A 13,610-nucleotide genomic window follows, 5' to 3' on the forward strand; every position below is an offset into this window, starting at 1 on the left:
AGTCTTCATTGATATCGCGACTTATACCGACCTTTCATTTATCCACTGTCCGTATAAACTTGAAAAAATATAAAGAATATTATAATATTTTATTTTTTTGTTGTGCTCTTTTAGTTAATTATGTATTTGTGTAGTATTTCGGATTTTTTTCGTCGTCAAAGGCCGACGATGGAACGGGTGAGTTTTAAATTTTTCTTGTAATCTCATCTTATAGCAATATTTTTTTGAAGTAATTAATATTGAAATCTATATACTTTATACATTGAATATAAATTATTTTTGGATACACAATTGTTTGTGATTTTACTCTTTTAAAATGTACCTAACAGAGGTTTTCATGGCACGTATGAAATTTTTAATTTAAATTTACTTTATTTTATGGTAAAAAAATATTAATTTTATATTTAATGATTCATTTATTATTGTTTATTATTTTTTTTAAACAGTAGAAATAGCAATCTTTGGAATTAATTTCTTTACTAAATTCATATACTTATTTAAAATAGGTGATTTTTTTTTTCTGAATTATTTCTGTCATTGTCTACCCCTTTTTGTATAATTAAGTAAGCTTTATTACAAACTTTAGAAATGCTTACAAATTAAACAAAATAAATGAAATTATATTTATGCACTTGCACACACATATATGTGTCTTTTTGGACCATTAATACCATCCATCAATGTATAAATATAATTATAACAATATAAGTGATTGATAGATATATCGAGAAATAAATATATATGAAAGTAATAAAAGCGTAGTAATACCTAAATGTATTTGTTTTCATTTTTATTTAAATAATTTAACATCTTAATACTGAATACTAAAAATATTTGTTTAATAAGCTCTGTCATACGAAATGGTCGTGGGTTTAAAAAAATGTTCCTATCGAATATCAATATATTCATATAATACTTAGAATGAAATAAAAACAATATTATTCTAAAGAAAATTAAACTGATATTTATTGTGTGGTGAGTTCCGCCACTCAACAAACCATGCCTCCAGAATAAAGCGGAAAATGGAAACGGAGTGGACTAGGAAGGTTCCTTCTGCCTACCCTGCTGTGTGCGGGATACAGCGTGAAGTTGAAAAAAAACTACTTATAACGAAAGCTAGGAGAATTCTCAAAGGACATATAACCATTTAAATTGAATGTTGCGGTCGAAGCGAAATCAATTCAACCGCGTAGTTACGAACCTATGTTTATACATTTCAGTGAACTTTATGTTTTAGGTATATTTGGATAGCCCCATATAGTCCCTAATTTGAATGTTCATCGACCATTAAATATTTTGATTACAATAATTTTATTATTATAGTCAAAATATTATAGTATTTGTTTAAAACATCTACTCGTAGTATCTTTTTTGTTTTTACACATTAAGATATGGTCGGCTCAAAGATATTTTCTTAGAATTTAAAACCTCGCCTCTTGAGAAACTGCAGGCGACAGGGAATACCCTAACAAGGTATTAAGTCTTAAAATATAAAAGAAGACATGAAAATATTATATCTTTGTATGGATACTGTAAAGTATTGTTGACTTTCGACTGAGGCGCAGTGGGACATCGTCTGGCTATAAGCGCGATAGTCTTAGGTTCGAATTCCGTTGGCGTTGTGTTCCGCCACTCAACACGCTAGGTTTTGAAAATTGGGCAGGAGATGGGGGAAGGAGAATCTTGACACAATTTTTTTTCTGTCTATGATTAGATATTAAAAGAGATCATCGTGGCGTAGTGCGACTGCGCCTGACAGTAAATTATAGTTGTGGGTTCCGTTTCTGGCACAGGAAACCAGGTGACAAGTTCAGCCGATCAACACGCAATGTCTCGAATATTAGGAGGAAATTGGGGAATGGAATGTCTTAGTACTTGGTTCCGTCTGTCTACCGGATAAGTAGTTAATGTACTCTTATTTATTAATAATACTTACTAATAATTTTGCACTGGTTCACTTTATTGATAACTTCAACATTATCTTAAGGCCTAAGAAGAACAGGAAAAAAAATCATAGGATATTTTAGTTATCATAAGTATACCTATAGGTAAAGTTTTGAAGTCGGCTTTATTTATTTTAACTATTTATATTATAGAAGTCAAGTCAACTGCGCTGATGAACCATATTAGAACACAAACTTAATTTAGTTTATTAAACAAATGATCGTGCGGTTAAAGCGGGAGAAGCCGCGGGTAGGTCGCTAGTAATTTATAAAATCATCAATTAGGTAATAACGTTTACACTAACTTTATTGTAGATACGTTCCGTATAACATAACGAGGTGATTTTTCATCCAAATTATATAAATATTTGACACATTTTCTTTGATGTCGGACTTCTACGTCAAATAATATACGGATGGTTCTTGTTTTAGAAAGGCGATTAATGCGCGTGTATTCGTTTGTAGCTCGAACGATGTCAACAAACATTATGCCAGCTCGGTGATGCTTTTATTGATTTTAGTACTTAATCATATATTTTTTTATATGTAAATAATATTATTTATTTATTTGTTTATTTGTTTCTTTATTTACCCTTCAGAAATAAAAGAAACCAACTTAAATTATTTTTTTGTTTATATTTGAAGATTTTATTTCATATTATTTTTTTTATTATTATAATTACTTTCGAGATACTCTCATAAGTAATATTTCTTACAGTTATATTTTAATTATTTAATTTGACGCTTATTTTACAATTTTTGAGGTACATAGAATAAACAAGCTTTCTAGCTTCATAGTTACATGCTTTAAAGAATTTATTGTCTTATGGCTTAAACTAATTTAAGTCACATACGTTTTTTTAAAGAAAATCGTACCTCTGCCTCACTCACGGCTTTATACGGAACACAGCGTGAAGCTCGAAAAAGAAAACGTACGAAAGATTCACCTTGTTAATAATTCTTTGTCACGCAAAAAAAATATAAAAAGTGGATTCTTACAATAAAAAAAAATCTTTTTATAACATAAAAGAAAATTTACACTTTTATAACGACAATAAACTTGTAAAGGTACATGTTAAAAATTTAAAATTTATATCTAATACAAGATATTTCAATACAAAAAATCTTGTAATCTACAAAAAGAAAAAACAATAAAAATGAATAAATAATGTCACTTTCACCTTCAGTGATCTGATCCAATTTTAAATGTCAGATAATTGGCCGCGAGTCAACATTACTACGTTGATTCAGTACAGGCCTCTTATCGCGACAAGAGGGACTAACGCACTGTTCCTCATAGAAATACGCAAAGATTTACCTCAAAAATTTTGGAAATTTAAATTTTTAAATGAAAATTTTGCATTTATAAATAAAGTTATTTTTGAATTGTACTATATAGTTGTTTCGGTGCTGTGTTATGGTGTAAATAAAATAAACGATGGAAAGAAAAAGGTGATTAACGTGTAGTTTTCTTTTTTCATTTTCAAAATTAAATTTTTTTTGGAAATTGTGTTCTAATAAGAAAAAATTAGATCTTTTATAGATACAAGAATATATTGCTTTAGGTTCTTTTTGAAATTTCGCTTTTTTTCAGTTATCAGTGCCAAGATCTAAATCCGCTTAGACGCAATAAATTCGTATAAATTTCGAAATATTGATGCCAAAGTTGTTGACCGCGATCTTTGATTTAAATTTGCTTTTGTTGTTTTATATGTATATTTATTCTCTAATGTATAAAGAACAAAAACACATTAACCTTAGCCTAGCTTAAATTAGTTTTGTTATAACAAATGTTAAAATAACATGCTTGAGAATACTGATATTTTTATATTAATTAATCGAATTGGCTTAATTTAAAAAGCGCTTATAAATACTTTGATTATTTAAATGAAAAAAATGGAGATTATAATAAAAAATGGAAACGAAAATTTTATTTAAATGTAACGGTCTTTTTATCTATAACAATAATTCTATGTAAGTAGAAAATTTAATATGAAAAAAATATTTTACAAATCGTTTCTATTTATAAAATATCTTCTTAAAGTACATGTTAATTAGAAATATGCATAACGTATATTAAATTCTATGTAAACTTTAAAATAAAGTTTTTATTGATATTGTATGAAACTTTTTTGATCGCTATTAATTACCCATTAAAAATTACATGATCGTGGCATTCTTTTAGGCTCATATTTTATATAGAAGAATGTTTATGCCTAAATTCATTTTATGGAAAGTTCAGTTAAATTTAATTGGGCTTTAGTTTTTGTTGTTGTACAAACACAGCCAAAACACTATATATCTACATAATATAAAATTGATATAAAGTTAACATTGAATTATTCTAAAATTGATTTAAAGTTTTTTCATTTTTTAAATGACTGAATGAAGTTTCGCTACAAAATTCAGGTTTCGGTGTATCTAACAGCGTAAACTCTAAGTCTACGCCATTAGCTAACATCTATTTTAATTGCATATTACCTAATAATTTAAATATTATATCTAAAATCTAACTATTTCTTTTGAAATACTAAACTTAAAACCTAACTTTTATAAGAGCATCATTCCGTCCCACACTATTCCGTGGCTTGAGTACCGACTCAGCTGAACCTCCAAGATACGTAATCGACAGGAGCCGGCGCGCCTCCCTCTCAGCGGAGCAGCGGAGGAAGCTTAGCCTTCTGAGGACATCCAGCATACCCACACCGTTGACGCCGGTGAGCCACATTTACCATTTGGTACCCTGCCCGAGAAAATGTTGTCATCAGGTATTATTAATTTAGATCCTCGTGTGTGTTCTAATATTTGTTGTTTTTTTTGTTGTGTTTATTGTTTGTTGCTTTAAGTGAATATAAAAAAGCTGAAATAAAACTGGTTCTGTAAAGTCTGTTTACGGACTATAATTTTACGCCGTAACATCACTTATGTTTTCTTAAAAATATTGATGAAAAATTAATTGCATATTTTTGAAAAATTGAATTTTTTTATTGTCATTGAATTATAAATTAACATTTATTTGTAATCGAACATTCAAATGTTTTTTTTTACTTAAATTATTCAGATTAATTACAAATAACAATGTGAACGCATGTGAAAACTTCCTTTTTATTACAAAAAAAAAACTTCACTAATAATGTAAAAACGTAATGGGAAGTAATATAGAATTACTTGTTAATTATTACTTAAACGTAGTAAACTTTTTTTAAGTAATAGTAATATTATCTGAGAACTTACGACACTCTGTTCTTCTTAAGACACTTCCGTTCACTTTCCACCGAATTCTGGAGGCATTTGTGTTAAGTGGCGGAACTTAACGCCGATCGAACCCACAACCTATTGCGCCACGAGGGCATCAATTAAATAAAACATTAACACTATATTATTAAAATTAAATACAAATCAGATTATAGTCCTAGATACAGACCTAGATAATAACATAATGCGAATCCATACAAAGTATCATTGTATCGATAGTAAAGTAACAAAGCGGATTGTCTTTTAAAATAGGGTTTCGGTAATCAAGTCTATGTATTTTATAAATAATATGTATCAATAGATAAATCTCAGTTAATATCTAAATTTCTATACTAATATTAAGTATAAAGCTAAAAACTTCATTTTGTTTTACGTGTTAAACTCATGAACTACTGGTTTTTGAAGAAATCGTTTCGTGTTGGATAATCTATTTATCGAGGAAGGTTATGTTTATAATGTACGAGTATGTTTAGCTTAAGTAAGTACATTATGTTTTATATAACTCACATTATAAAAATACCAGTAGTTATGTTTTAATTAAATTTATGTATGAATAAGCAATGAAAAAAACATTAACATCTTTTAAGGAGATTGTTTGCACGGAGGAATATAATTTTGGCATAATCAAGTTGAATTGAGATAGATAATAGAGAAGATGAGAAGAATAGAGAGTCAAAAGCTCCACAGTTTGTAATATTTTAACCGGACAAGCGCGAACCGGGCTCGCCCACCGAGGGTTCCGTACAAAAATAGGAGAACTCGCAATCGACTTGCAGCTGTACCTATCGATATGCCATAACGGCCTTAAAAAAATATTCTTACAAAAAATTCAAACTCTTTGTGCAAAACAAAAATAGAATGAAATTCCTAAAAGTGAATGATGTAAGATCATACAAAGATGATTGACTGACAGACACGTGAAGGTGGAGCTTTACTAATAATGATTTGTTTATGTGATAAAGAGAAATCGATAATGTGTTTAATTTTAAAATCGATTTTCAGGATAAAGCTTAAAAGAAAAGTAAAGCTTGTTCTCCACAACGCAACGCCACGTCTTGATGGCTACATTGGGGAGAGACTTTTCACCGTTCGGTGTGGTGGGGGCATGCTGAACTGCAATGGTCTCCTTCTGCGAATCAGTTATCGCATTGAAGGAAACCGCGGATCAGGCTTGACAGTTCAGTGCCTAGACAAATCTGCTGCGCCACCGTAGGCCAGGGGGTAGGGGAAGGCGGTATGCACATCTCTACCCTAGAAGAGCTACTGCGACAGCACTATGATGATCCTCCTGGAAATAATCGAGGCTGCGAGTACCCTAGGGAACCCTGAAGCAATGCAATACAATGGGCAGGCCTTCCACTGAGCGTAGTAGAAGCGCGACCGATCCTGCATCTAATTTTGTTGGAGAGAGTTTCCGCTGGGTCTTAGTGGGTAGAATCGGGTCCGGTGTGTCCCACAGTACCGTTTATCGTTAAGGCAGTTTCATACCTGCCTTACGCACGATCGGTCTGCGTAAATGCATTTGGAACGTTGAAAAAAACAACAGCATTGTGTCTTCATGCATTTCTTAAAGGTCAATTATATCTTACAATAAATTACGCATTATTATGTTTTTGTTTTAATTTTGAATTCATGCTAAGTCGCGATCAGAGTTTAGTATATTTCATTGCTTGTTCTTTTAAAATGTAATAAAATGTTATACAAGAGAATTTATTTCCAGCGACATTAGATATTTTTGAACACATTATTCACGAAAATAACTGCGAAACACATAGAAACAACAAGGTGTGCGTAACACAAACAATATGGATAGGGTTGGCGCCGTTATAAAAATATAGTTTTACTGTCTTATAATAAACATATATGTTATGGTAATCTTCAAGATATAGTCCAAAAAATTCTTTGTTCACATTATATTCGGAACTAAAAAAGCCCTTATTCTTATTTATTCATTTTATTCTACAAACAATATCTTAAAAATCTTGCCAAGTGCGAGTCTTAGAGTATTTTGTATATTTTTAAAAACGCCTAAATTAAAAACTCTATTGTATTCATGAGATAGACTCTGGTAACAGAGAGACAGAGAGATGGATGGACAGCGGAGTATTACTAATTGGCCCTTTACTTACGGAACCCTAAAAAGTACCTTGAAAGGTTGTTACTTAAAAAAATGTAACACCAACACACCAACAACACTTTCAAATACAACCCTATAGTATAAATCGTAAAATGTTTAGTCTTGACGATATTTGGGTTACTGTAATTTAATGGTGCGATACCATTAAAATTTTTGGTGGCATTTTGTTTGAATGACAAACAAATATTAGCGTCCAATAATTGCATTTTAAATGGCAGTAGTAAAACATTCGTAAGTACTTTTTTTAGCTTCGCGCTGTACTTCACATATACACTCGGAGACAGACTGACATTTCGTTTTTCACGCATGTGTTTAGACTCTCCGCTCCCCACTATATTTTTATTATTATTATTTTTATAATTTTTAGATTTGTGTAACTTTTAAGGAAAAAAGGAACCCTTATAAGATCATTTTGTTGTCCGTCCCTCTGTCTATTTTGTATGGAACCCTCGGTTCGCGCGCCAGGCTTGCGCTTGTCCGGTTTTTATTACATAGTTTATTTATATGCATTGGCATAGCCCATTAACCGTTCAATTAGCAAAAGGCATAAATATTGAAAACTAACTGAATACACTTTGACAATCTCTAAAAAATAATCATTAATAATTTAATAATGAATTAAAATTATTAGAAAATACAAGTTTTTTAATTCAAAACTAAATTTTTAACTTTTTATTCAGAATTTTAAAGCTTTAACGAAATCACAGTTAACGCGATCACAACAAAGTTGTGTTAAATTGTAAATCATTTTGAATTGTTTCCAGCTGTAGACGAGTCAGGGTTGGTAGTGACGTCAGTGCGCGACGACTGACAACTGACACGCGACCACTGATTATAGAATTTCTGTGTTTCCTACTAAAATAATGCATTTTTTTTGTACGTAGGTAATTACATGTACTAGAGAGCGAATTGATGGGTACAAAACGTACGCAGCGTATATTGTCAAACATGTGTAGTATATTATATAGGTAGCAGGAAGTGTTAGCAGAAGAAACTTAGTGTTACAACACTCCGTTTTCCACTTTCCATACTTGTCATAGTCAGACTGGGTTAAAGAAAATTATTGTAATACCTACACACATTCCCTCTAGTCGATATCGAAACCATAACTGTCTACCCCGGGTAGGAATTTATCAATCAAAATTGGAATAAAATCATAAGTATAAATAACGAATAGTTTAATAAATATACTTTTGTACTTCAAAAGAAATACAATGTGCTCGCAGCTAGAAATTGTACAAGCCTAATTTCGATTGCTACCCTGGTCCCATCATTACACAGATCGTCAGCTTCACCCTTTACGCTTCGTGTTGAGTGGCGGCGCTTAACGCCGCTCTTTGCCTCAACACCAGAACGAAGAAAAGAAAATAAAAATGTAAATAAATTGTACCATAATATTGTATTGTCACCTAAGCTACGTATAACTGCCAAGTTTCATGAGGATACTATTATTACAAGTGGTTCATATTCAGATTATTTGATTTTATTACATAGTTTCTTACAGCTCGACCTAATAAAACCATTTTAAAAGCCGCTACTCGCGTTTTCCTCTCGTTGCAGGCTGAGGGAAGAGTGTTAAGACCCTCCATTCTCCACTCTCCGCCCTATTCTCGAGATATTGCATTTTGAGTAGAGTATCTCGACGTCGCGCGTGTAGTGTATTTGTAGGTATTTTCTATTTAAGACAGACATCGGTCTGTCAAAACACATAAAAATACGAAAATGAGATAAGAATATCTTTAATAAGGCTATTATCTATTTTATTAGCTTTAAAGCGTCTTAATTACAATATATTTAAAAAAAAACAACTATAAATATTTTCGTCTTAAAAGTTAGATAAAATGTTTACACCGTAGCTTTTTTTGTTCGTAATAAAAACATTGATGTAATGAATAATTATATTTTTATAGCTTCACGCTGTATCCCGCGCATAGCGGGACAGTTCAGTAGTAGTAAGTTCCCCACTTTCCGCCAAATTCTTGCGGCATACTACGTACAATAAATACAATACTTTTGCCAAGTTTCATAATAATTAGTAAAAAATTGTCAACACTTAGTTCCCCACGCACCGTCCAATTTGAGATATCTTGTTGAATGGCGGTATTCAACGCCGCAACGAGTAAGCCACTTTATCATGACGCTACAGCTCTCCCTCTCTCTCTCTCTCTATACATTTCTTATTATTGGAACGAAGTTCCTTACGGCAGGCTTGGAAGGGATAGGGATTTCGCTGCGTGACCGAACTGAAAAAAATGTGATAGTAAAACCGTAAGAAAAATGCGTGGAATAAAACCGTTAAATGAGACGTGCGCAGGCGCGACAGTCGCATACACAGACGAGTAATGTATAATACCTTTCTCTTTCTCCCTCTTTCTTTTTTTAGTTGATAATTTGAATTACGATGTTCTAAAATACTGAATTTCCTAAATACTTTCTTGTACTTAAATAAAAACTAATCAGCAAAATTTAAGAGAGATTTTTATCAAGAAAATCTACATAAAATTGAGCACGACTTTTTTTGCAATTTGTGTCGATTCTATTAGCCGAAGGAACTTCGTTCCTACCTGGTGTCCCACGACACCACATTTTAATCTTTAAATAAATGAATCTAGCAATGGTTACCGGTTGTTTACTCGTCACCTGTCACTCTAACACTCGAATGTTACGAATGTTTGGCAGCCACACCTGTTTACGCACAGACAGACGGCGACGAGCTTAATTACTCTGAAAACACTAAGAGCTGACATTTTCTTATTTATTGAGTACAAAGACATCGTAGCGGCGCAGTGGCGTTGTTTCTGATCTAAGCGATGGTCGGCGATTCGAATTTAAAGCTCCAAGTCAAATGCATCCAAATTGAACTGACGTAACGTAACGAAAAGTAGTAGTTCCTAAGGTCCCTTTTATATAACAACGTATAAAATTATGATATGAATATGAAAATAATTTACATATTCATATTTTCTTAAACAAATTCGAACCTCAAACCATGTAATGGTGTCGCATATAGTATATATTTAAAGTTCTGTCTTAATTAAATAAATACAATTCAATGTGAGTCTCTTTCATAGCTTTGTTCTTTCATAATAGCATATGAAACGATTTAAATTAGATGTTAAGTGTTGACGGACAGAAAATTGTAAGTTTTAGATAATATTTACTTATATTTACTGGTATTATAAATGTAACAATACACAATAGAAGGTAGATTCGAAATGGCTTATATACTACTCAAAGTTGTCTTTCTGTACTTTACAAGTTGCAAGCAATGTGGTTTCGATATTCGTAATCTTTTTTTTTGCTTCCCGCACTTTCCGTTGCTTGTTGAGTGGCGGAACTAAACGCCGCGCTTTGCCTCGTTACCTCGTCATGCACGTATGTTCGTTGCTCGTTATGAAATAATTCATTCCCCCCGACTGGGATCGAACCCACAACCGTCGTGTTTACGGTGGTATTGTTCCCCTGCGCCATGACGATCCCAACAAATTACAGTTAAAATGTTGATTATACCATGAAAGTTAAATGGAAATAACTAAGTGTTGTGTTGTGATAGGTAACACGTGACACATTCTAAATGCCTGAGGTAACTGACCGCAGGTACGATGGACCTAAGAATAATGTTTCAATTGGAACTAGTAGTTCCTGAGATTAGCTCGTTCAACCAAACAAACTTCCACTTCACAGTTTTGTAAGAGATTTATGTTTCTTAAACATTTTTGTCTGTTCTTGTAAAATATACAAGTATAGGATGCAAAAATACAAAATATTGTTTATAATTTCATAATATTATAATTTACGATAATCGTCTACTTCTACTACGGTAGCGGCCGGCCTTATATTAACATATTAATTTAACGAGGTTGTAAAAAATACTTTTTTAATATCAATATTTTCAACTACGATGACAATACAGTCTTGAAAAAAGACTATGAAGCAGTCAATTGTTATTTACTTATCATTCTTCATTGCGTATCATATTATGGCGGAACCTAACGCGGTGTTACAGAAAGTAGAATATTTGAAATATATATACTTACGTTCTATTGAGTGTGAATTGAACCTACAACCGTCGCTTATACATCCTGAGTCATTCCATTTTCCTTGCGACTTCTTTGGGGTGCAGAGGAAATTATTAGTATCATCATTCAGTTATTTTAAGTAAAATTTATTTTTGTGCTAAAAATATAACGAGTTAGTATTATTTTTGTAATAAAATAATAATAATGTGTTATAAAGACATTATGTGTTATCATACATTTTAAAGACACACCCACTTAAAGGACTATTTTGAGACGTTTGTAGGGGATTATATTGATACAAATTGTGAGTTATTTTTAGAATAAGAGAAGGATTACATGAAATCCATGGAAAAATAATATTTTTTTCTTTTTTTTTATAGTTCCGTACTTCAAACGGTAAAAAGTATCAGGCTGAAATTAATATTAAATATTTACGTTTCTAGTAACTTTCTTTAACAAATACATTTGGTAAATTTTATATATGAATTAACATAATAAATTAGCCCATATACAAAGTAATGGGTACTGATACAGCTTAGACTAAAACAAGTAATAAAAAAAAAAACACTTAATTGATTTGTTCCTGTAGTCTTTATTTTCATCTCAAGTTGTTTAACATGCTCCCCAAATTACAATTGGATAGTATTTCAAATGTAAACAAAAATTTCCGCGTAATCAAATTGGGTTGACACCGTCGTGGCGCACAGGGTGTTACTGTATACGCGATGTGGGTTTGATTCTCAATTTCGCGAATGGTTTTTTTTTATTTCCTCGCTCAAGTAAGAAGGTTTAGCGCGGCGTTAAGATTCGTCACTAAATAAGCACCGTTTCTTAAATGAGGCCAAAAGTGGGGAACGGAGTACATAAACACTAGGTTCCCCCTGTCCAACCAACCAACACTAAATAATCAACATGTAAACCAATGTTTCTACACATTTGCCTCGTAAGAGCGATTTAATGCTATGAGACAGGCAATTTGAGTATTTTTAGATATATGCGTGGCCTTGTTCGCTGTGCTACTATTATTTGTAATATAAACATAAGTGGGAAAAGGGGAACGATATATTCTTATATTTTGAGAATATTTTTTCCGATTCCAAAAAAGAGTCCTTTTGCTTAATTTCATGAGTATATGTATGTTTTCGAAAACTAAGAGTCATATGAGATTATTCTTTTTGATTTATATCAAGGAAATTACAGTTTAGGTTCGAGTTTCATTAAAAGCGGTTCAGGGTTACGAAATTTTTGAGTTATCAACGTATTTTTTTGCCTTTTCATTTGATAGATATTTGACTTTTTTTTTTAAATGCCATTGCAAATAATTTATTATTTGGCATCAGTCTCAAACAGGTCGATTCTCCCTCGAAAAAAATATATAATTTAATATTAAAAAAAATATATAATTTAATATTTTCATTTGCTGGTAGGCTAGGCTGGTTTCTGGCAACAAGGAATGTATCCTCCAAATTCGGCGGAAAGTGATGAACGGAGTGTCTTAACACTAGGTTCCCAGGTGCCTTCTGCGTACCCTGCTAGGTGCGGGGTACAGCGTGAAGCAAAAAAATATATTCTTTAGGTGCGCCACGTTATCATAACTAAGTTTAATAATTAAGCTTTTTTTGGGTGTTATGGTTATATTATTAAATATACTCTATAATACTGTCCTACCCTCAAGCTAGTTAAACTTTCTAATTGAGAATTTACTTTTTTAAAAATAAAATACTAATTTAAATTAAAACTATTTAATACGTCTGATCGATTTGGAGATCACAACAATATTAATTCTTAAAGTTAAAAGTATTTGTATTACAAAAGTTATAATGTATTGCGACATTTAACATGAATTTTACGAAACAATAAAAGTGCTTATAACAATAATGGGAATACTCCGGTGGTCTCGCTGAGCCAGCGGAATAATCTCGCTTAACCTAATACTGAGGGTTTGGGTGAGTGCATAACTCCTCCCTCCCTAAGTGCGAAATTATCGGGTTGTTCATTTTTAATAACTTTCCGATGATTTCGCGAACAATTTATATGTAAGATTTTAGAACGAAAAATATAAAGTAAAAATGAGAGTATACATAAAAGAAATAAAAATATAAAGATGTAAATTAAAATTTCACTGACTCTAGGATGTCTTTCACTATTAATGATTTCACTATCACTGAAAATACTTTGCTTTAGTACCGCTGACATATATTTTACTTCATCCAAATTGATTCCTCTCATATTGAGTACGCGTGTACTGGATAATAC

General features: G+C 31.7%; 1 protein-coding gene across 7 annotated transcripts in view; it reads left to right on the forward strand.

The window, feature by feature from the left end:
• The window catches only part of LOC146532910 (uncharacterized protein ZK1073.1), a 47,069-nt gene continuing 33,459 nt past the window's right edge, over positions 1 to 13,610 (forward strand). Inside the window, exons 1-2 of one of the 7 annotated variants that reach the window (XM_085195871.1) lie at positions 3,210 to 3,395; positions 4,501 to 4,711. In XM_085195871.1, coding sequence (XP_085051997.1) covers positions 3,382 to 3,395; positions 4,501 to 4,711 — 225 coding nt within the window. In that variant the 5' untranslated portion in view covers positions 3,210 to 3,381. Of the gene's footprint in view, positions 178 to 3,209; positions 3,396 to 4,500; positions 4,712 to 13,610 lie in introns of those variants that run through there. The other 6 variants (XM_085195873.1, XM_085195874.1, XM_085195875.1 and 3 more) reach the window with 6 other exon arrangements.

This window comes from Heliconius melpomene, chromosome 13 (genome assembly GCF_056956725.1).
Source record: "Heliconius melpomene rosina isolate 202511_hmr_F chromosome 13, ASM5695672v1, whole genome shotgun sequence".
NCBI lineage: Eukaryota > Metazoa > Arthropoda > Insecta > Lepidoptera > Nymphalidae > Heliconius > Heliconius melpomene.